The sequence below is a fragment of the Microtus oregoni genome, unplaced genomic scaffold (genome assembly GCF_018167655.1).
Source record: "Microtus oregoni isolate MIOR12 unplaced genomic scaffold, Mior012 000119F_ref0000445, whole genome shotgun sequence".
NCBI classification, from domain to species: domain Eukaryota; kingdom Metazoa; phylum Chordata; class Mammalia; order Rodentia; family Cricetidae; genus Microtus; species Microtus oregoni.
In genome coordinates this window covers 1,396,049-1,420,597 of record NW_024544748.1, presented here as the reverse complement: position 1 = coordinate 1,420,597, position 24,549 = coordinate 1,396,049, and the positions used below count along the sequence as shown (strand labels likewise).

At 41.2% G+C, this 24,549-nt stretch overlaps 1 protein-coding gene across 1 annotated transcript; it reads right to left on the bottom strand.

The window, feature by feature from the left end:
* Window positions 1–1,884: 1,884 nt before the first annotated feature.
* Window positions 1,885–5,534, bottom strand: LOC121444292 (melanoma-associated antigen E1-like). Its single transcript, XM_041646114.1, has one exon. The coding sequence runs from the start codon at window positions 5,300–5,302 to the stop codon at window positions 2,459–2,461; it is 2,844 nt and encodes a 947-aa protein (XP_041502048.1). The 5' UTR covers window positions 5,303–5,534; the 3' UTR covers window positions 1,885–2,458.
* Between the last annotated feature and the right edge of the window lie 19,015 nt (window positions 5,535–24,549).

Below are 24,549 nucleotides of genomic sequence, written 5' to 3'. Positions count from 1 at the left end.
ACTATTTGACATAGATTTTGCCAATGGACTATAATACAACTAAGCATAAATTTTTAAAAGCACCATGTTGTTCTAGTAGGGCTATTTTACCTTTGCTAGAAAAAAATAGATTTTCTGTATGTGGGCTACTCCTTTAGCTTGTTTACCTGAATGAAGACAATATAAACAGAATGACAGGAAACCCATGGAGATCATAGAAAATGGGCTCAAAAAGTGTGTTGGTATATATCACTGAAAGTTAAGAGAGTTATTTATTTATACATGTATTTATTTATGTATTTACATGGTTAATTTTAATTATATTTAAATGCATGTGCATGCATGCACATGTGTTTGTGTGGATGCCATGTGTCTGCAGGTACCTGTGGAATCCAGAAGAGGACGTAGGATCTCTGAAGCTGGAGTTTCAGGTGTCAATGAGTTGCTTGGTATGGGTGCTGGAAAACTGGACTGAGGTCCTCTAGAAGAGTAGCAAGTGCTCTTAACTTCTGAGTCATTTCTCCAATCCTTTTTAAAAACATTACTTTTTCTTTATTTTTGAGAATATCATACACATATACAATGAACCATGATCATATCCACCCCTCCCCATTTTTCCTTCCAAGTCTTCCCCAACATGCCCTCCCACAATGTTGTGTCCTTTTTTTCATAATCTACTAGGTCCAATGTGTACTGCTCCTGTGTGCAGGGGTGTGGGGCTATCTAATGGAGCATGGAAAATCTACCAGTGGCCACAAATTTAAAAAAGTATTCTCTCTCCCACAGCAGCTCAACTGCCAATAGCTAGCTCGTCAGCAAAGGTGGAGCCTGGAGAGCACTTTCCCCATCGATAGGACAATTTTGACTAAATTGATCTTGTGCAGGTATTGCAAGGATAGCCACAGTTGGTATGAGCTCAAGGGCACAACAGCCATGCCCAGTGAAGAGCTTTGTATTCCACAAATTCCTCAACACTCTTTCCCATCATCCAGCTCTTAAAATTCTCTCCTCAGTGATGGTAGGGGTAAGAAAGATATACCATTTGGGGCTAAGGACTCAGTTTGGGGATACATATCAAAACTACAGTATAACTCAGAGGAAACTAATTCAAACATCCTTTTTTTTAAGTATTTAAGACAAGTCCTTATGGATCCCAGGCTGACCTTGAGCTCTCAGTGTAGCTCATAATAACCTTGAATTTCTGTCCCTCCTGCCTCTACTTCCTGAGTGCCAGGACTACAGGTGTGAGCTACCACAACTGGTTTATGTGGTACTTGACATAGAATCCAGGGTCTTGTGCAGACAGTCTGAGTTAAATCCCCAGCTCATGGACTCATATATCTTTTTTATTAATTTTTTATTATTATGCATGTGTATATTTTTGTGTGAATGTCTGCCACATGTGTGGGTTGCTGCTAGGGCCAAAAGGCATTGAATCCCCTGGAGATGGGGTTACAGGCAGTTGTGAGGTGCCCAAAGTGGGTGTTGGGAACCAAACTTGGGTCCCCCGGGAGAGCAATAAGTACTCTTAACCAGTGAACTATCACTCCAGCCCCATGGCTCAAATACCTTAATGAGACAGCTTATGACATGTGAAATCTCTTACCAATCCACACCAATACTCACTGACAACTAAATCCAGATTTAAGTCCTTTTACCTCGTGCTGTATGAAGAATTCAATCTTGTCCTCCCACCCCCATTATATTCACTATGGACTATTTGGATTCAGGAATTAGATTGATGTGTTTCCTCTTAACTCCCATAGAACTCTCTACTTAGTGTACTACATAGCTTATATCATAATAAAACTTCTGGTTCTTGAGTTCTGGAGAAGGTACTGTATCTTGTAAATGTCTATCATACTATTACAGAATATACTACTCTCTCCATTGTATGACAGGAATTGAATAAATATTTATTGAATAAATTAGTGCATCAACATTGTTTGCTTTATTACACCTTTATTTTTCAACACATTTTAGCACAGCAAAGCAAATACAGGAAAACATTAGTATTCTTCACACAATAGCAGACGGAAAGGGAAGCCAGCCACAACTTAGTGCTTTGTCAGTTGTTGTATATTTGTTTGTTTAATATCTGAAGCTAGACCACTTTACTGATGATTTTTTTAAAGCTTTCAAGGAAAAGCCTGTATCTATAGCTATATGCTATATATTATCATTTTGACAATGCAATAAGATGGAAAGAGTCCCAAAACGTTGTATAACACTATCAAAACTCTTATACCAAAGTACAACAGAGACAGCAAATAGTCAATCACATTTACATCACTAGACAATATTATTAAAACAATTGAAACTTCAAGATACCAAACAAGAACCAAATATGAAAACACATAAATGGAACTGGAACACAAATATCAAATACAATACGTGACCCCCCCCCCCAACCCCAATACATGAGAACCAGGGCTCTAGGCCCTGCCCTACAAGGCCTCGCTGACTGCCATACAGTCATCTATCGCAAGTTGCGAACAACCAAGGGCCGGTGCCCGGCGTCAGCTCTATTGGCCTCATCTTCCAGGGCCTCCCTGTACTGCTCCGGCCAGTCCTGTGGCTCCTTCCTGTGGATTCGGGCCACATATCGCAGGACTTTCATCTTGGAGGTTTCCAAGCGGGCTCTAGGGCCCCACACAAAATCATATTGCACCGGATCACTGTCAGGAACCCGCAAACTGTCAATGTAGCGCTGGCTCAAATACCTACAGGTGATCACATGCTTTCTTCCATTTTGAACTCCCAAGCCCCTCAGAAAGGCCCAGACTGCAGACTCCCTCGCATGGTTGCCCATTATAAAGATGAAGCTCAGAACCTGCATTAGGAAGTTGTTGCCGGGCCTGTTTGGACTGTCCATAATCTCTTCAGCATCTTCCATTTCTCTTCGGTTGTACAGGGTGTAAGAGTGGTTCCTGGGATCAAGGACCACTAGCTCTGTGCCATACACATGATTTAGGGTGCGAGCAGCCCGATTCAGGAGGTCAGGGAACACTTTGCTACACTCTCGACCAATGTAATACAGAATTCCTTTCTTTGGTATAGGCAGCTTAGTTGAATCCATCAGCAGAAATAACTGGACCAACTTCCTTGCCTTGCTCTCTAATCTTGACTCAGGCCATGAATGGGGAGAATACTTTGTGGGACAGCCAGGAGCATCTGAATCAGGAGCCAGGAGCTCTGGAGAAACTTCCTCAAAAAAGCGCCTCCTAAAGTGAGGAACAGGCCGCCGCCATCCATTAGCAACATCTCGGACAGCGTCTTCTTCCAGGGCTTCATTGTACTGCGCTGGCCAGTCCATAGGATCTTTGTTATAGATCTTAGCCATGAACTTCAGGATTTTCATCTTGGTGGTCTCGACGTGGGATCGTGGGCCCCAGTAAAATTCATACTCAACTGGTACACAGTCAGTTATCGGCCTGTAGTCCAAGTAACGCTGCCACACGAACTCAACAGACAGAAGCCTCCTCGGGTTGCCAAAAACAGAAAGCCTTCTTTCACGCTGCACCCCGAACCTCCAGAGCATCTCCCAAATATCAGCTTCCCTGGCTTGGTTGCCATTTAGGAATATCTGTCCCAGGATCATCATCAGGAGGCCCATCTTTGGCCCATTGGGGATGTCTCCCAACCCTTCAAACGGCACAGGTCCCAGTTTGTTGAGCAGGATGTAGGTGTGCTCCTCGGGATCTAGCTCCTTCAGTTCAAACCTAAAAATGCACTCCAGGTGGGCTGCTGCCCGCCTCAGGATCTCAGGGAACTGGCTGCGGTATTCTTGAACAATGAACTCCCTCATTTCCGATTCCTTAATAGGGTACTTGGTCTGATCCTTCAACAGCAGAAACTGCAGCAATTCTGCTACGTTTTGCTCCATAGGCTCCTGAGGCTTCAGGGTAAGGGCAACGTGGGCGGTGCCAAGGCCCATAATGGTAATAGAGTTGGAATTCTCACTGTCTCTCAGGACCTGGAATTCCAAGGAGCCTTCTGAACGCTTCGGGCGTACAGAGGGAGCTGAGGCCTTTTGCAGAGCAAGGGAGGTGCATTTGAATAAGTTCAGGCCGCCAGAAGCACCGCAGCTCAGCTCAGCCTCAGGGTTGTCAGCGGCAGTGCACACTCCGGAAGCGCTAGAGCCCTCGGCAGCGAGGGGCATCTGCAAGGTGCTCGGCCCTTTCCCCAGGGTGTGCAGCCCGGAGGTGCTCGGGCCCTCCACGCAGGGAAGCAGCCCGGAGGTGCTCGGGCCCTCACGGCAGGGAAGCAGCCCACAGGTGGCGGATTCCGCGGCGCAGGACGCCACCGAGATGCTGAAGCGCTCAGCAGAAATGGATCGCAGGGATGCGCCCCAGCCCTCGGCGTAGGCTCTCGGGCTCTCGCGGGCAGCGGGCCGCACCAAGGTGCGCAGTCCCTTTTTGGAGGTGGGAGGCACTTTGACTCTAGCTCCCCCCAAGATGGTGGGCGGCACCCAGGTGCTCTGGACCTCACCGGAGGGGGGCGGCATAGAGATGCTCAGGCCCTCCGCGGAGGGGGGCGACACGGAGATGTCGGAATCCTCCGAAGCCGAGAGCAGCTCGGAGATGCTCGGGCCCTCAGCAGAGGTGGACGGCAGGTTGATGGCCAGTCCATCAGAGGCAGTGGGCGGCACCGAAGTGCTTGGGGCCTCACAAGCGGGGGAGGGCATGTTGATGCCCGGTCCCTCCGAGATGGTGGGCGACACGGAGGTGCTCGGGCCCTCGCCAGAGGGAAGCGGCGCGGAAATGCCCGATTCCTCGGAGAAGGTGGGCGGCACCGAGGTTCCCAGGCCCTCAGCCAGGGTGGGCTGCACACTAGGGCCCTCATCGGAGTGGGGCTGCTTGGAGATGTTCAGCCCTTCAGAGACATCGAGATGCTCGGAGGCCTTTGAGCCCTTAGGAGCAGTGGGCGACACAGTGGTGCTCGGGCCCTCCGCAGCGGTGATTGGCATAGCGGTGTTCAGCCCCGCAGAGACTGCAAGAGGCCGGGAGGTGCCAGGGCCCTCCTTCCCGGAGGTGGGCAGCTCCGAGGTGCTCGGGCCCTCAGAGATGATGAGCTGCCCGGAGGCGCTTGAGCCCTCTGAGGCGGTGGGTCGCACAGAGGTGCTTGGGCCCTCCCGGGGGATGGGTAGCCCGGAGGTGCCTGGGCCCTTAGAGGCGCAGTGGCCCTGAAGGATCTGAGGATCGCTGGGATCCTGAGGGACGTCTGGGCCTGGCACGGCAGCAGGGAGACCTTTCCCGCTGCTGTTGCGCGCATTTGCCCTGCCACCGCGGCGGCGGCGCGAATTCTGGCTTACCAGCGACATGGTCCTGTCGACCTGCGTGTGGAAGCTGACACCGACAGGCCCGCGGTCTCGCAGAAGAGGACGCGAGGTGTGTAGGCGCCCCTGCACAGAACTGCCACTAGCAAGTAATGCTGCTGCTGTTGCCAGAACCAAAGTTCCAAGCAAGTCACAGGAGCCGAAATTAGAGGTGGTGGGAAAGAAGGAAGGTTCTAGCCAACGGAGAACGCTAGTCTCAGAATACTCGATTCTCACACCCCGCCTTCTGCCGCAGTCCGCGCAGGCGCAGTTGGGCTCTGCGGCAAGGCGACCCCGCCCCGCCCAGCCCCTCCCGTGGGTCTGCGAAAGTGGATCTGGTGATTCTGCACCAAAACTGCGCAATGGCTGGAGGGAGGCTTTGGTAGGGTAAAACAAGGAGCTTGGAGCAGATGGGCAGAGAATAAAGATGGAGGTAACACTAGCCATTTCTCAGAGTCAGGGTATCTATTAGATGGTTTCTACTCAATTGTCAGGTACTTAATAGATTTTCAAAATTGGTAGTTAGCATCCTTAGGATTTGCATCTTCCTCAAAACCGTTTATGGGGAAAAATATGCGTGCTGCGTGGGAAGGTGAAGCTCTAATTCCTTCCCTTGTCTCCTCTGTCATTTTCTCTCTTGAAGCCTCTAAGAGCTCTTACATTGCTGCCAGCTATAAGAGCCTGTCCCTTCTCCAAAGAGCCAAAGGGCTGGGATTTAGCTCTAATTAAGAAACCTGTAGCTATCTAGACAATTTCACTGTGCAAAGTCCCAACCCTTACAGTACAGAAAATATAATATTTTTATGGGGTCCTGCCATTGTCCTATTGCAGTTACATCCAAAATTAAGTGGTCCTAGGGTAGTTAGCACCACGGGGGCTATTAGGATACCTCATTGTCAGCTTTGGAAAACTGCAATTAGCATGATTTATGCAGTCTTTGGGGAAGCTTTCTATTAGTTACCAAAAGGCAACTGGTATTTTGAGTCACAGTCAATTGCAGGAAACATTGCCCAGATTGCAAGGAGAAGGAATTAATGGATGGAGGAAATAGTGTGGTTTCCTCATAGACTTACATGGTAACCTATGCAGACAGTATTCTATATGTTCCTGTGAAGATAATTTTGTGTCATTTAGTGCAATACCAACTGGTTTTATTGAATCGTATGATGTCATACTCTGGCAAGATTTTATGCTAACCACCTTGCATCCAGTACATAGATCCATAACATTGGTTATGAGCCTGTAGCACACCATTACCCAAATATTTGTGTCTGATTAGCTTCTGAATCAAGTGGTAAATGTCCTTGGCTTGGAGGACAGGCTCATCTTCGATAAGTGAGGCTTGTCGGCGGTGGGGGGGGGGGGTAGGGCATTCCAGAAGAGATGCTGTAATCTGTAGTAAAATGAGGCTGGCCAGAAGCAAGCCCAAAATGCAGTTAAATATACTATCTTATATACTGCCACAGCTGAAGACACATGTAGATTTGAAAAGTTGAGTGTTTCTTCTTGTTTATATTAATGCGCACTAGAACTCATTTCCTGGTGATTGTCAAGCACATAGAAAAGGGTGCTTCTATGGACACCCAAAATACATCACCCGAATTCTTGGCAATTTAAATAAAGTTGCTAGTTTGATAGCCACACACAAAATTATATCGTGTCCTATCGAATCCTCAGAGGTGGCCACATTACTTCAAAAATAAATACTAACTGTATCATACATTTGCTCTATTTCTGTCCCTTCTTATCATGATGTGGCTATATTTCAGTAAAGAACCACCTGCTCTATCATATCCATTCACAAGGAAACTTTTCCAGAGAGTTTGTTTATGTAGTTTTCATAGCCATAAGGATTGCTCCTTGAGGGTGCAGTAGTATCAGAACACCAACAAATTTCTTTCCAGGTCAGCTTGAATGCTATTGTTCTCATTGCTGTATGTGAGATATCTAACTGAGAACCAGAAAACACAAATTGGCAAAGTTCGACCATATACGAAAGTAAAATTATAACCCAAAGATTTTAGCAACCTTCTCAGAAAAATTGACACTTTTTTTCTACAATAAATAGCCCTGGAAACCTAACTCCTTCAAATCAGACCTTGGATGGTGTCATTTTACTAACATTAGTAACAATCTAGGAAGCTAAAGTATAACTTCTGTAATAACCAGCCACAAATGGCCAGGACTTGATTAATAATTAACAACTTCCATAATTTTTGGCTATGCTTCTAACTTAGGTCCAACAAGAGACAGTCAAATACACAACTCTGAGAAATCACATAGGATGCCCCATTTCTTGTTAGCTGGTCTGCAGCTTCCCCCAATTTAATGGCTGCCAACCTGTACATACCAGAAGCTTGACCTTTCCCACTATAAAATTTTCTCACTCCTCTACCTGCCATTCTCTGCTAAAACAAAAGTGACAGTGGTTGTCTCTTTGCTTCAGTAAACCCTGAATAAAAACTCTCTGCACATTGGGTGATCTTTACTATTTCCACTGTATGTTATTTTAGGATCTCTCAACAACAATGGAGCTGGGATGTGGCTCAGTACTAGAACACTTGCCTAGGATATGTGAGTTTGATCCCCAGCACTACAAAAAAATAACATTGATCAGAAATGCCCTTCAAGTATCTGTCAATGTTTTATTGCTACTGGGTTTAGTGGGATCAGCAAATTTTCTAATAGCTATAAGGAATTAGTTGACCATTTGGATAGGAAATCTAATAGCAGAGAGACATTAGAGTTTTCCATAGGGTCTAATATACTTTTTGTAAGAGCCATCTTTGAGGTAACACTTAAGAACTTTGGTTATTAAATATGACAGCCAGTTTTTCAATTGTTGCATATGAAGACACAAGAAGCTTACAGAACACCAACAGACTGGATCAAAAAAAAGTACCCTCACACTACATAATAATGAAACACTAAACATACAGAATAAAGAAAGAATATTAAGAGCTGCTAAGGAAAAAGACCAAGTATCATATAAAGTGAGACCTATCAGACTTCTCAATGGAAACAATGAAAACCAGAAGGTCCTGGTCAAGCGTTCTGCAGACATTAAGAGATCACGGATGCCAGCCCAGACTACTTAACCCAGAAAAACTTTCAATCACCCTGGATGGACAAAACAAGATATTCAGAACCATATTGAACAAATATTTAGACATAAACCCAACCCTACACAAAGGAAAACTCCAACCCAAGGAAGTTATCTGCATCCACAGAAACACGGCCTTACAGACCAGACTATGGTAACACACACCTTTAATCTCAGTAGCCATAATGACACACACCTTTAGTTCAGGTAGTCTTACTAGTTGCCATAGAAACTGGGAGATGCATGCCTTTAATGACGATAGTGCATGCTTTTAATCCCAGCCCTAGAGAGGATTATAAATCCAAATGGATCAAAGCACTCAACATAAAATCAACCACACTAAAGCTCATAAAAGAGAAAGTGGGAAGTACAGTTGAATGCATTGGCACAGGAGACCACTTCCTAACACCAGTATCACAGGGACTGAGAGCAACAATAAATAAATGGGACTCCTGAAACTGAGAAACTTCTGTAAAGCAAAGGACACAGTCAATGAGACAAAAGGCAGCCTACTGAATGGGAAAAGATTTTCACCAACCCCACATCAAACATATGGCTAATCTCCAAAATATACAAAAAACTCAAGAAATTGGTCATCAAAAGAACAAATAATCCAATAAAAAGGGGGTAGAGACCTAAACAGAGAACTCTCATCAGAGGTATCTAAAATGGCTGAAACACACGCAAGAAAATGCTCAACATCCTTAGCCATCAGAGAAATGCAAGTCAAAAAAAACTCTGAGATTCCTTCTTACACCTGTAAGAATGGCCAAGATCAAAAACACTGATGAGTACTTACGCTGGAGAGGTTGTGGGGTAAAGGGAACACTCCTCCATTGCTGGTGGGAATGTAAACTGGTACAGCCCCTTTGAATATCAGTATGGCAATTTCTTAGAAACTAAGGAAACAACCTACCTCAAGACTCAGCAGTACAACTTTTGGGCATGTACCCAAAGGATGCTCAATCATACCACAAGGACACGTGCTCAACTTTGTTCATAGCAGCATTGTTTGTCATAGCCAGAACCTGCAAACAACCTAAATGCCCCTTGACCAAAGAATGGATAAGGAAAATGTGGTACATTTACACAATGGAGTACTACATAGCAGAGAAAAATAATGACATCTTGAAATTTGCAAATGGATGGATCTAGAAAACATTATTTTGAGTGAGGTAACCCAGACACAGAAAGACAATTATCACATGTACTCACTCATAAGTGGCTTTTAAACATAAAGCAAAGGAAACCAGCCCACAATTCACAATCCCAGAAAACCAAGAGAACAATGAGGACCCTAAGAGAGACATACATGGATCCAATCTACATGGGAAGTAGAAAAAGACAAGATGTCCTGAGTAAATTGGGAGCGTGGGGACCATGGTAGAGGGTAGAAGGGGAGGGGAGTGGAGAAAAATATACAGCTCAAAAAAAAAAAAAACCCAATTTAACAAAAAAGCACAGCTGTCTGCAAAAGTTATACAAATAACAATGACAAAGATAATATGTAAAGATGCTGGTCTACATACATTTGCATATTGTAATAACTTTGAGAAGCAATATAAAATGGATGGAAGTCTTTTGGGCTAATACAAAAATAACGTTCTTTTTTTAAAAACTAAATTTGTTTATGTATTTTACATCCCAGCTACAGTTTCCCCTCCCTCTTCTTCTCCCAGGCCCTCCCCCACTCCCCTCTGTGCTCACCCCCACAATCCCCTTCTCCATTGCTGCTCAGGAAAGGGCAGGTCTCCCACAAGAATCAACAATCTTACTGCAACTTATTAAGCAAAATATAGTGCAAACAGTACTTAACATGAACATTTTTCTATTATTTACTGTAAAACATTATATTTAGTGTTATAAAAACAGTGAAAAATTTCCTGAAGACTAGGTTCTGCCAATCATCCACATTGATATTTACAGTATTTTTTTGTTGTTGTTGTTGATGAAAGAAAAAAATCAGTAAGATGAGATTTGGTGACTTGAACCGAAATATCAGAATTTGAGTAGAAAAATGCTATTCTAGGGCATGAGGAAAAGGGATAATAGAGAATTATGCTGACAGTCAATTCAGAATTATATCATTTAGAGTATTGAAAAATTGAGATATACAGGTTGCTGATTCTTCATAAAGAACTTCTTTATTTCCTTTCTTTTTCTCTCTCTCCCTCCCTCTCTTTCTCTTCTCTCCCTCCATTTTCTGGATTTCTTCAATGTATCCAGATTTGGAAGAGGGACAGAAAAATCCAGTGAACCTTGCCAATCCAACTTCTAGGTCCTGAAATGAGATTAAAGTTTCAATTGAGAGCTAAAGACATGCATATCTAGGCAATCCAAGGTAAGATGTGGTTCTGTTTACCACTCTCCCATCATTGTCTCATTCTGTGAGGTGATTTGACAAAATTATTAGAACTGTGAAACTTCTTTCCAGGAGAAGTTTGTCCCTCTGGCTAAGACCTATTCTTTCTCCCAGCATGATATGCCCAGGGAAATGCATATTTCCTTGGCAGGAGGGATTTTTGAATAGTCTCATAGTCAGAATGAGAGACACAATTGTCTCTTTAGAACATCTTCATCTCTGCCAGACCCATTACAACTCACCTTTTGTTTTAACACTTCAATCTTGAGATACAATACCTACATGTATGAAACAAGTGTAAAAGCAAAGCATTAAGTTTAGAACACATTCAGTTAGCGCATGGGAACCATTTTTCATAACTTCCTAGCTTTTTGTTAAGTTAGGAAGGGTTGACACATAGCTCCTTAAGTCTCAGTATTTCAACTTCATAATTCTACATTGCTAAGATATTTGGTGAACTCTAATTTTAGAATATCTCAAATAATTTTTTTCTTTTCAATACAGGGTCCCTTTGTGTAACAGCCCCAGCTGTCCTGGAAATCATTCTGTAGACCAGGCTGGCCTTGAACTCAAAGAACCAACTGCCTCTACCTCTGCTGGAATCAAGGTGTATGTCATCTTTGATTTCTATTTGACAAGAAATTTCTAATTTCTAATTGACAAAAATGTAATTAGCTTTAACTTATTGCCTTCATACGCTTGAAATATATACACACAAGTGTGTTGGTATATGTACATGTGTCTTGTCAGTATCATAACTTTTTTCTTTTTATTGAAAAATAGATTATTTTCTCACACAATATATCCTGATTATAGTTTCCCCTTTCTCTACTCCTCCCAGTTCTTCCCCACCTGCCTTCCTATCTGGATCCACCCCCTTTCTGTCCCTCATTAGAAAAGAACAGGCTTCTAAGACATAAAAAAAAAACAAAATAAAATATAAAAAATGAAACAAGTGCTAGTTTGCCATGTCGAAGTTGAACAAGGCAAATGAACAGAAGACAAAGAGTCAAAGACAAACAGGATTCAGAGACACGCTAGTTTGCACTCTCAGGAATCAAATAGCTGAATTAAATCCTTATCTACTAATAATTAGCTTAAATGTAATTTAAATTATCAAACCAAAAGACATAGAGTAGTTGAATAGGGGAAAGCATAAGATTCAATTATATGTTACCTACAAATAATTCACTTTACTAGTAAGGACACACATACAGTGAAAGTGAAGACATAAAAAAGTTATTCTATGCAAATAGAAGGAAAAACAAAGTAGGAATAGCTAATATATCAAACAAAATTGATTTTAAGAAAACAAAAACATTTTAAGAGACAAGCTAATGATATTGTGGCCAAGTGTGTAATAATGTAAATGTATTTGTACCCAACTTTGAAGCAACTATTACGGAGAGCAATTACCGAATGTTCTGATGGAAAAAATAAAAGGAACATAATAGACACGTTTTCAACAATGCACACCGTTTTATTAAGTACAGCGCTCTTGGGTGGCCGAGCGCATGGCGGGGAGACAAGAAAGCGGGGAGCACATGCAAACCCGGAATCATGTGTTTCTCCTCTGGGAGCCCACTTAAATACCCTGTGGGAGTGGGCCTGACCCTCCCTGAGGGAGGGTTGAGGACCTGGCATGCTGGGATTTGGAGTCCAGACCAATATACTCTCAGGCCAGGGCGGCTGGGATGGATACCAAGGGCTGGAGACTATGGCCCAGACTTAACATTCCAGACTCTTTGGAAATAGGGGTGACAAGAAGTTGAAGTGATAATTAGGCTCTCTTTGGAAAAATGGCGTAGACTCAAGTCTGGCTACTTCCTGAGGGAACAGGGCGATGTGAGGAGGGGAGAGCTGGGTGTTGGTGGGTCCACCTTTAGCAGGAGGTGCGGCTGGAAAAGGCATCCTGTGTGCTGTCACCCTGGAGATACTAGGCATTTATTTTAGATGTCTAGGAGGAAGAAAATATTGATATCATTGGTCCTGTGAAATGGGGCTAGCCATGGGATGAGACACAAACCAGATTTTAGTTGGCAGGTGTTTTTGATCCAGGAGAGCTGGTACCAATGATGAAGTATCAGGAGCTGGTACAGGTGCTTTTGGCGTTGTCCTGGGAGCATTTTGTAGGTTGGTCTTCACTTAGGAAGCAGGAGTAACCTGTGTTAAGAAAAAAATAATAAGAGGGGAAGCTCTGCCAATGCAAAGAAGTCCAATTAGGTCAGATCAAACCAAATTAAAATGCCCATCGTTTTATTAAGTACAGCACTCTCACAGCACTCTCAACCAGCAGCACAAAAATGTATTCTTCTCAAGCACACACAGAACATTCTCCAAGATATAGTATTATATTGTTATGTGATACTATTCCTGGGGAGATATGAAGAAATGCCTACTTGCCTCAGATGGGGAAATGACAAGAGAAAAAGTGTCACTCAAGTCCATCTCATTAAGCTAATGAGTTTTTATTGGTGTTACATATAAGAGTATAGGTAAGGTGTTACTTATAGAAGCAGAAATAACTCAAAGACAGCTGCACCACCAAAGCCTCCCATAACATGGATGACAGCTCACAGAAGCTGGGAACCTAAGGCACACTACACAATCTGCAGGCAGCTCAACGGTACATTTCATGATTTAAAAAAAAAAAAAAACTTCCAGTGTTGCAGCTGTAAGACCTCAAAAATGTTGTTGCCTAAACAAAAACTACATAATGACAACACCAGTAAAGAGGTGTTTTTCCACATAAATGGAAAAAAATTCACAAGGCCCCACCCATAGATGAAGAGCTACTGGGTGGGAGGCAAATCTGGGGATGAGTGCCCTAGAAAAATATATGCGTGCATGCACACACACACACACGTAGCAATAACAAAGAAAAAGAGGTTATAAATTTGAGATGGAGTCGGGGAATAAAGGAGGAGTTTGAGGAGAAAGGTGATGTGGTAGTTTAATGGCCCCCAAGCTCATAGGGAGTGGCACTGTTAGGACATATGGACTTTTGTAGTAAATGTGACTTGTTGAAGGAAGTGTGTCACTGGGGGTGGGCTTCGAGGTCTCAGATGCTCAAGCTAAGTCCAGTGACTCTCTCTTCTGCTGCCTGCTGATTCAGATGTAGAACTCCCATCTCCTTCTTCAGCATCATGTCTGCCTGTGTTGCTGCCATGCTTCTCACCATGATGATAATGGACTAAACCTCTGTACTGTAAGCCAGTCCCAATTAGATGGTTTCCTTTACAAGAGTTGCTGTGGTCACAATGTCTCTTCACAGCAATAGAAACCCTAAATCAAATGGAAATTATATCAATACAATGCTCACATATAAAAATCTCAAAAAAAAAAGTTAAAATAAAAAAGGCTCTTAGCATGGTTAACTCATGCCTACAGTCCTAACACTCAGAAAGCTAAGGTGTGCAAATTGTCGTAAGCTTGAGACTAGCCTGGGCTATATAATGAGTTCTAGGCCAGCCTAGGCTACAGATTGTAACCCTGACTCAAAAATAAAAATAAAAGCAAAAGCAGCCAACAAAACACTCATAACAATTTGGGTTTATCAAGAATAAAGCTCAAAAAACAAAGCACCTCAACACAAGAATGTACAAGCTATGTATTATAATACCGTAAACTATCATCTTGTTAACAGTTAAAAAGTTGCAAAGCTTTCCCTATGAGGCAAGGAATAAAACAAGAATAGGTGAGTAAGCAAGGATGGGAGGGGAGCTGTAAGGATGCAAGAGAAGAGTTGAGAAGAGGAGAATATGTTCAGAGTACATTGTATCAAGTTCTCAAAGAATTAATAAAATATTGCTAAAAACTCAACTCAAAATGAATTAATGATTTAAATACATAATCTGAAATTATAAAACTTTTAGTGACATTGATGGCAAAATATAGATATTAATCTGTGCAATATTTTTATATTACCTGAAGAGCATAGGCAATAAAAGCAAAAATATACAAGAGAAATTGTATCAAATTTTGATGTTTTATTAGCATATATTAATTATACATAATGGGTTTCATTGTGACATTTTCATACATGCATGCATTATATTTTGGCCATATTCCTCCCTTGTCCCATTTCCATTCCTGCTAACCACCTTCCTCTTTCTAACAAAGGTCTCTTCTACCCTTGTGTCTGTTGTGTGTGTGTTACCCAATGAGTTTCATTAGGGAAAGTTCCTCTAGAGCAGTTTAGCATGGCTGTGGCTATCGCACTGAAGAAAATGTCCCTCCCCTCCCTTATCTGCCATTATCTACAGATATTTTCAGAGAGGAGTGAGGCTACAGGAACCTCCCCTTTCTACGTCAAGGTGTTGCCAGGCCCAATCCTGTGGAGATATTGTTCAGGTAATCACAGCTACTGTGAATTCAAGAGTGCGACAGTCATGTCATGCCCAGAAGCCAGAGTTCCACCCCGGCCTGCCCACTCTCCTACAGCTCTTACATTATTTCTATCCCTCCTACGATGTTCCCTGAACTATGGAGATATTGATGTCCTGCTTATGGCTGAGCATTCAATAGTCACTTACTCTTTGCATTTTCACCAGTTACCACTGAGCACTGTGAAAAAATTTCCCTGACCAAAGCTGACAGAAGCACCATTCTATGGGTGTAAACATAACTGTTTAGAAGGAAATTTTGACATGTACCTCATGCCCTTTTAACAAAACAACAACAGTAGCTATGATCTCCTTAGCTACAAACTTTTGGCCTGGTTAACAGTACCAGATGTAATTTACCCCCTATGTGTAGGCATCAAATTCTATCAGAAAGAGGTTAAGCAGTATCATATGGTGGTATATTCCATAACCCCAAAACTTATAATATGGAGGCAAGAGGATGAGAAGTTCAAGGTCACCCTTACTATATAGGGAGTTTGAGAATAGCCTGAACTACATGGTCTCTCTCTGCTTTTCTTTTTATTTCTCCTTGTGTGTGTTTCTGTCCCAAAACACTTCAAAAGATAGAAAGGAAATATCAATTTAAACATGGACAGCAGACTTAAACAGACATTTCTCAAAAGAAAATATGCTGCCAGCAAGCAGATACACAAAATGCTCAACATCGCCAATTGCTAAGAAAATACAAATTAAAAATAGAATTACGGGGATGGAGAAATGGGTCAGTGGTTAAGAGCACTTGCTATTCTTTCAGAGGACCTGAGTTCAATCCCCAGCACCCACATGGTGACTGACAACTGTCTTTAATTCCACTTCCAGGGGATCCAATGCCCTCTTTTATTCTCCAAGTACACTGCATGTATGTGGTGTGCAAACATATATAAGTAAAACACGCATACATATGAAACAAAATAAAATAAAATCACTAAAAAGTAAAAATAAGTACCATCAGATATGACCTCACACAAGTTAAAATGGTGGTCATCACAAAGATGGATGATAATGAACACTGGTGATGATGTAGAAAAAAAGAAAACCCACACCTTTTTGGTGGGAATGTAGATGAATACCAACACTATAGATAACCATATAAAAGAGTTGGACAGGTATATCAGTGAGTAAAGCACTTGTTTGGCATGTATGAGGACCTGAATTATGATCGCTAGCACCCATGTGAAAACCCAAGTATTATAGCATGTGCCTATAACAACAGTGCTGGTATGGGAACAGCGTGGAGAGGCAAATTCTAGGAGCTTGCTCATCAGCCAACCTTGTCAGGTTCAAAGAGACCATGTCTTCACAAAATGAAGCAGACAGCTGTGCTGTTTAGTTTTTATTGTCAACTTAACAAAAATTAGAGTTACCTAGGAAGAGGGAACCTAAGCTGAAGCATTGTCTGGATCAGAGTGGCCTGTCTGTGGGGCATTATCTGTATTGCTAACTCATGTAGGAGGACCCAGTCCACTGTGAGCATTATGTCCCTAAGCAAGCAAGCATCCCTCCATTGCTCCTGCCTTAAGTCTCTGCCCTAATTTTCCTCAATGATGGACTGTGACCTAGAAATAAACCCTTTCCTCTCCTATGTTGCTTTTGGTCAGGGTGTTTTATTACAACAACAGAGAAGAAACTAGAAGAAGAAGAAGAATACACCAACCATCAACCTCTGGCTTCTAAACATGCATGTGCTGACAAGCACAACTGTACTCACATATTTGGATGTTTTCACATATTTGTATGGAAAGATATACAAATACATACATGAAATAAGAAATTTAGTATGTCAAGGAGATATCCGTGCTCTGATATAATTGCAGCATTACTCATAACAGTCAAAATACAGAATCATCCGCTTGTATTCACTAGATGGATAACGTGTGTGTGTGTGTGTGTGTGTGTGTGCATACACATGCATGCCAAATGCACACATGCATGTCTGTGTCACAACCATCAAAAATAAAAATTGAAATAAAATTTTGTCATTGATGTATCTGTAGTCTGAAAGCTATTCTGCTAAGTAAAATGAATCAGGCACAAAAATACAAAAGTTTCATGTGTTCAGTCATATGTAGTAATTTGAAAATTAAGTTCATAGGGGCTGAGTATAGAATGCTAACTACCAGAAGTTTAGGGGTGGGGTTGATATGAGTGGGAGCAAGAAGTTTGGGATCAAAGGATAATACAAAGTTACTCACAGGAAGAAAAAATTCTGAGACTATTTGCAAAGCAGAATGACTGTAGAAATAATCATATTGTGTCTATTTACAAGTAATACTAAATTTTAAATATCTGACTATAAAAATATTAACAATGAAGTGACATGTTAATTATCTTGATTTAAATATTCCATATTTTATACATGTATCAAAACATGACATAATACTCCATAAATGTATGCAATTACCATTTGTCAATTAAAATAATATTGCTTTGTTTTCAGTAAAATAATATTGTTTTGTAAAACGAAAATTTAATCTGGACATGGAAGCACATGCCTTTAATCTCAGCATTTAGGAAGCATAAGCAGGCAAATCTCTAGGTTCAAGACCAGTCAGGTTCCAAACTTCCTGCTCCTGCTCATATTAACCCAGGATTTATCCCAACTGTTTGTTTTAGCTTTTGGAACCCATTCTTTTTGCATGGATACCTTGCTCAATCTAGATATAGTAGGGAGGGCCTTGGACCTTCCCCAAAGCAATATGCCTTACCCTCTTTGGGGAATGGATGGGGGTAGGGTGAGGAGGTAGGTGAAGGGGATGAGAGGAAGAGGAGGGAGTGGGAATTTGGATTGGTTTGTATAATGAAAAAAGATAGCTTGTTTTCTTTTTTAAAAAGAATAAAAGAAATATTTTTTTTAAAAAAAAAAACGCTTAAAAAAGAATGTCTGTCTGCCAGGGAGACATCCTTCAGCGACCACTAATTCCTTCAGTACTGAAGTAAGGGTCCACTAGAAGAATTAGAGGCACACATGGAGTTAAGACTGTCTCTGGAGCAGACACCTGCTATTGCACTCTAACCCACACAAGCGCTGTAATTTGCTTACTGACTTAAGAGGTGTCATCTAATTCAGACCCTCCCTCAGAGTCCTCTGTAACCTCCCTTTTCATCTCCAGGCTCACAAGTAAGCAGAGTCCTGGCTGTGAATGGGTTGTTTGCCTTAAGCGTGGGATAGTGTCATTTGTTTGCAGTAACTGATTAGAACCAAACATGGTACTGTTTATTAGAACTAACAGGCAGCATTTGACTCTGGGTTCACTTTTTGTAAGTTTTTATTAAATCCAGAGCAGACACAATCTGACTTGTTTTCATGTTAGCCATCAATACTAGTATAGAAGATTTACATTTGTCAGGAGAAATTATGCCTCAGGAGAAACAACCAGGTGGACTGAATTCAGCCTCTGGACTGTCCACATGATCATGCTGAACAATCAATCAATCCCACCTGAGCTGATTGAGGAAGATTTGACTTTGGCTAGCAAATTATATTGACGCTTTGACAGTCTGTTAAGAGGCCTTATATGAAGTAGCAGCCCTCTAGACTCTAACATCACAGCAGCTGAAACAGCAGAACGAGAATGTTGAAGGTGGCTAACAGGGATTAGGAAATCAGGGGGACCAAAGAAAAGATGGACAATGTTGATGCAAAACTGCAGTTAGATAAAAGGAATAAACTCAAGAGATCGATTATGCAACATGGTTACTATTGTTAATAACACTGTATCACAATCTTGAAACATATTAGAGGCAGAGATGGGGAAGGAAGGGGAGAAAGAGAGAGCCAGAGGGAGGGAACCAGAGAGTCAGAGAGGGAGGGAGAGAAAGGGAGAGATCTTGCTGTGAAAATCAATTGTTCCTTTATAGCCCTGGTTATTGAAACTTGCTCCTACTAGATGCATTCCATACAGCTGGGCAGCCACTTTTTTGCTTGATTCAATATTTAAGTACTTACGAAAAAGACTGAGTTTGGGGGAAAGGCTATGTCTTCCTAGATTCAAATTCTTGGCAAGTTCTAGGACTGGTGGCATTAACAAACGGTGCCTGTTTTGAGACAGCATTTCTCTGTGTAGTCCTGGCTGTCCTAGAACTTGGTCTGTAGAACAGGCTGGCCTCAAACTCCGAGATCCTCCTGCTTCTGATGATATTTAAAAAGAAATATTTTTAAATAGCTGGACACATACACACATAAGGAGAGAGAGAGAGAGAACCTGGAACGCAAATGCATCTAATCACAGGCAAACTGACTCGGTACAGCAGTACCTACTACAGTTAAATTTAGGAAACTGGCCTCAGCTTTACTGTCATGTATTTGCCATAACATCCACAGGGATGAGAATGTCCTCTCATCTCAGAGTGCCCCAAATAATTATCCCAAGTGCAGGGAGACCCTCTCACCATAGTTCATTATGGGGTCAGCAGGCAAGCCACTCTTGGTTGAGAGGCAGGTATTCTACCTTTATCCTATTCAGGCCCACTGCCTACCTGTCATGAAACCAAGGCCGGCTGATTGATCCCCCATCTTTAGACAGGTAGAAATCCACAAACCAATTCCAATTGTATGAGATTTTGCAAACTGTGGTGCTACTACTTGGCCAGGTTCACGAGGCACAAGGGGAGACCGGAGAACAAAACAGCACAGAACATGTATATCTAAGTGATGCATATATATCCCAAAATGTGATTGCCAGTCACTCATGGCCTTCCAGAATTGTTTTTGCCAGATGAACCCAGCGGTCTGCTTTTTTCTTTACTACTTGCTAGTTTCAATAATGTAGTTATGTTTAAGGGAGGGAGAAGATAACCACGAGGTGGCAGTAGCACACAATGAACTTCATGTTAGCAACAGGGACAGGTCTTCATGCTGAGAGTGGGGAAATGAGCGGGCTCGGAGGTGGGGGCTGTCTGAGAGTGAAACCTTCCAGGGCCTATAAGTGAAGGATAAAGGAAGGGAACCAACCCAAAAGAAAGAGGGCAAGGACTTCACAGGGAGAAGAGAATCAGAGTAAGATGCAAGATCAGACTTAAATGTCTAGATGATGCTAAGAAGCACGAGGGGATCTCTGGATCAGAGCTCTGGAGGCCAGTAGCAGTTTGGGCTCTTCTAGCTCAGGAATGATCTTACTTAGGGTAAGCAAATGTTTGGTATAGTTTCATAGTGGATGTAGAATGCCTAGTCCCTGAATAACTAAAAATCTCAGCATGCTACACTTGTAATTGAATATATAAATATCTGAGTGTGTCATCATCAGGCTTTTAAAACCTCGCCCTACAACCAACAGATTTTTGAGCTAATGAATTCTAACCTCTTCTGAATAAGTAAATAACATACAACCAATACACAAATGCCATGTCCTTAACTCGATTATATAACAAACTGAATAGCACTAAAAGGTGGAAAGGGAAATGGAGATAAAATGTTCTAAGGTATTTACATTATCTGGGGAAAAATGAAAGTAACAATTTTAACTAATAAGTCAATAATATACAATAATAAGCATAAAGATGAGACTATATTTCATTTATATGTATAATATAATATAATGTTAATGTTTCAAAACCTAGAGGCCTAAAACAAGTATTTTATAGTTATAAATTCTCTCAAAGCACATTATTAACTTTGTTATGGGTTGAGTGAAAGTTTGATTGTGACGATAAGCTTCAAACAGAATGTTTGAAGGATGTTCAGGAAAAGTATCCCCACAGGGCCAGGGATATAGCTCAATGATAAAACATTTACCTAAGTGTATATGAGATCCTAGGTACCTGCTTACATTTTGCTTACATACTATTTGCTCAACTTGTTCAGAATTAACTAATTTCTAAGAAAAACATTCTAATCAATCTTACTGTGCTTTTAACACTCCGATGTAGCATGTTCCCTATTTTTCCTTTGTGATCCATTCATACACCTGATTCAGAACAATGCCTACATGTATAGCATGTGTGACTAGCCCCAAGACCATTCTATTGAAAACAACCCCCCCCATACAAACACACTAAGACAACGCTGAAATAATCAGATAAAACCATAGATTGAGAACAACTATTTGTGGTTTTGTGTGCTATTCTGAGTAAACAGGACATAAAACGAATTTTCTCCCTTGTGAAACTCCTATAAAAGGCTAAGACAAAAGTTTCCAGTTCTTTTTAATACCATATTTGCTGTGCTGCTCCTACATAGAGACGTCAGCCTTTGTTCAAGAGTTCAGATCAGTGGATAGATCAGAGCTTTTGTCAACATATCCTGCCTATTTGGTTAAACTATACTAAGAGTCAGTGGTTTTGCTTTTACACTGTGGTAGAGTCTCCCCCCTCTTCATTTTTCATTTTTAAATTGTGAAGCAGTCTTGCTAAGTTAATCAGGCTGATCTTGAACTTACGTTGTTGCCCAGGCAGGCCTCTTGTATTAGCCTCCTGGGCTGCTGAGATTATTGCCGGTGCCTGCTCCAACTCTTGAAGAATGGAGACACATTTGCATACATAGAGGGAAGGAACTGGTAAAGGCCATCACTAGAAGCTGAAGTAAAAGCTGGTACCCTAATAATTAAAAAGAAAATTTTGAAAAGGAGAATACAAGAGACAGAATGTGAGGCAAACAGAAAACAGGAGTAAGTTGATATATGTGTACCAGGTACTCTAATGATTATATTAAATGCGATTATTCTAGAGACTATAAGAAATAAGACAAAGATCAACAGCATGAAATTAGAAAAGTAAAACTGTCACCTACAAGAAATATCATCTTAAATATGAGGTTATAAAAACATTAAAGGTAAAATGATAGAAAAATATGTTATAAAAGCACTAACAAAATTAAGTTTTGTGGTAATAATAACAAGGAACATGAGATTATTTAAATAAACATATAAGAGATAAACAGAAACATTATTTTATCATGAAACTGTCACTACATTATAAAGACATAACAATTCTAAATCTGTATAGTAAGTTATATAATAAGCAAAATTTGACACAATACAGGGTAGCAGAATAGCATCCTTTGAAATACAACCACATCCTAATTACCAGGACCTACATATTATGTTTAATGGAAAAGAAAGAAATTAATGTAGTGGATGAAATTAAGGTTACTAATTACCTGGTCTTAAAACATAACATTTATTTCAGGGAACCCAAGATAATCATAGTAGCTCTCAAAAGAAGAGAAAGGCATAATGATCCAGAAACCTCTAGAAAGTTGACTTTGATTCTTTGTGTGAGTTCCACTTTCAATTTTCTGAGGCAACCCCTCTCCCCATGGTGATTTCCAAAGTCAGTTGTTTACGTTCCCTCTAGCAGTATATAAGGCTTTCTCTTGCATCCTCACCAACCTTAAGATAACTGGGTTAAACAAAGGAAGTTATATGTGTGTATGTGTATGCCTAGAAAAAAAACCTAAATGCATTGAAATTAAAAATATATTAATTGTTGCTCAGAATGGGGTTGAGAGAGAATTGGGGAATGATTGATCCTAATAAGTACAGGATTTATTTGCGCTGTAATAAAATGAGATTTGGAATTTTTCCAACACTCTATTGAAAATTATATGAGTAGATATTCCAGTTAATGAAAGAGAAGAGATTAGAGGATAGAAACAACTGTACTATTACTTGAGAATAAATGATTAGAGGAAGCCATAAACTCACAGAAGGCAAGGTAAAAAGACTTCCTGGGCAGAATACTAGAGCGGAGAAAACAAGAGAGCGAATACCAAATACACGGGGACTGAGACAGAGTCCTACTCTGTGGCCCAGGCTGGCCTGGAATTCATGGCATACCAACTGCATAAACCTCCCAAATTTTAGGATTCCAGGTACGAATGCCACACATTTGCAGGTTTCAATTATTCAGCTTAGTTCTGATTAGTGCATGCATGCGCAGATTCTTTTGGGGGAAAAGTCCCCCAAATCAATACATGCCAGGAAAAGACCAACCATCCAGAGTAGGAGATTTTGTTGGAAACTGTGTTAAGAAATTTAGAGAGGCTTTTCCCCCCTCAGTAGCAGCGAAAAAATAATCTCTAGTAATTGTTACTTTACCTTCATCTCATGAAGCTTAAAAGTTAAACCCAAAGAGATCAAACTGTTTTTAAACAAGTTAACTTAATATGAAAGCAAACCTCAATATTATTTATAAGAATAAAATTTTCAAATACCATGTAAGTCCCTAGATGAAAATGAGTACTTGCCCAAGTAGAAAGCAAATGTCAAAGCAGCATTATCAACTGTCTGAACTTGAGTACGCTCACATTTATCTCCTAAGTAAAGGTCGGTGGGCACACAGGCACAGTGTTTAGACACCACCTCTGTCCAAACACTTAGTGAACAGTAAGTTCTGTTGACACAGAGGCAACTCCAAGGACACTAGACTAGAAATTTGAAAGCAACTCAAAGACAATGACATAAACAATTACAAAAGAAAAGAAAACACGCAACAACAAAAAAAATGTGCAACGGGAAAAGTGGCCAGATACTGCCAGAGAGAGGAAGAGATTGCAATATGCATTATTAGGTACTTCAAAGCCAAGTGGGTAGTGTGGTGCAGAGCAAGGAAACCAGCTTCTGGGTGAAGAAGCAGTAATCCATATTCAAGTCATATATATTATTCAAAAGCAGGAGTGATTGAATTTAAAAGCATGGCAAATAGCCAGGCATGGTGGTGCACGCCTTTAATCCCAGCTCTTTGGAGGCAGAGGCAGGCGGATCACTGAGTTGGAAGCTTCAGAGAAACCCTTCTTGAAAAAAACAAGCAAAGAAGCACACAAGAATGGCAATTAAAAGCAGGAGGTCCTAATCTGTGCAGGAGGCACTGTCTGGATCCAAAGTAAAAAGTAATCTAGATTACCATTCTAAAATTTGAAATATGTGCCCATATACAGATACTCTAACCAAAACAGATGAACCCAAGGGGTGTAAACACAACGATTAGTTATCGAAGTACCACTACATTGATATTTTATATTTAACCTATATTTTTTTATCTTATTATTTTTATTTTCTTGGTTGTATATTTCTGTTTAGTCAAGCCTGTTAGCATAAGCCTATTAAGTCCAGCTGCTTGGAAATTCAAGGCCTGACTGGGCTATGTGTGTGCTCAAGGCAAGCCTTAGCAACCTAGTGAGACCCTGTCTCATAGCGAGAAGTAAAAGGAAGGCTGGGAATTTAGCCCAGTGGTGGAGTACTTCAGTAGTGACATCAGCAGAATTAGAATCCCAACTTGGGGTTCTTTTCCCCCCTAAGCTTGAAAACAAGTTTTATTGAAGAAAAGATTTAACCATTAAACCTGCAGGCACATTCCTTTCATAATGGCAATTCCTACTAGCCTCACAGATACCATAAACTCCACACCAAAGAGACAGCTTTGAAAGGTACCGCCACCGTTTTCAGCC

What these genes read in the sequence shown, in the direction of transcription:
- LOC121444292 (XM_041646114.1), bottom strand. Translation starts at nt 5,302, where the DNA reads ATGTCGCTGGTAAGCCAGAATTCGCGCCGCCGCCGCGGTGGCAGGGCA.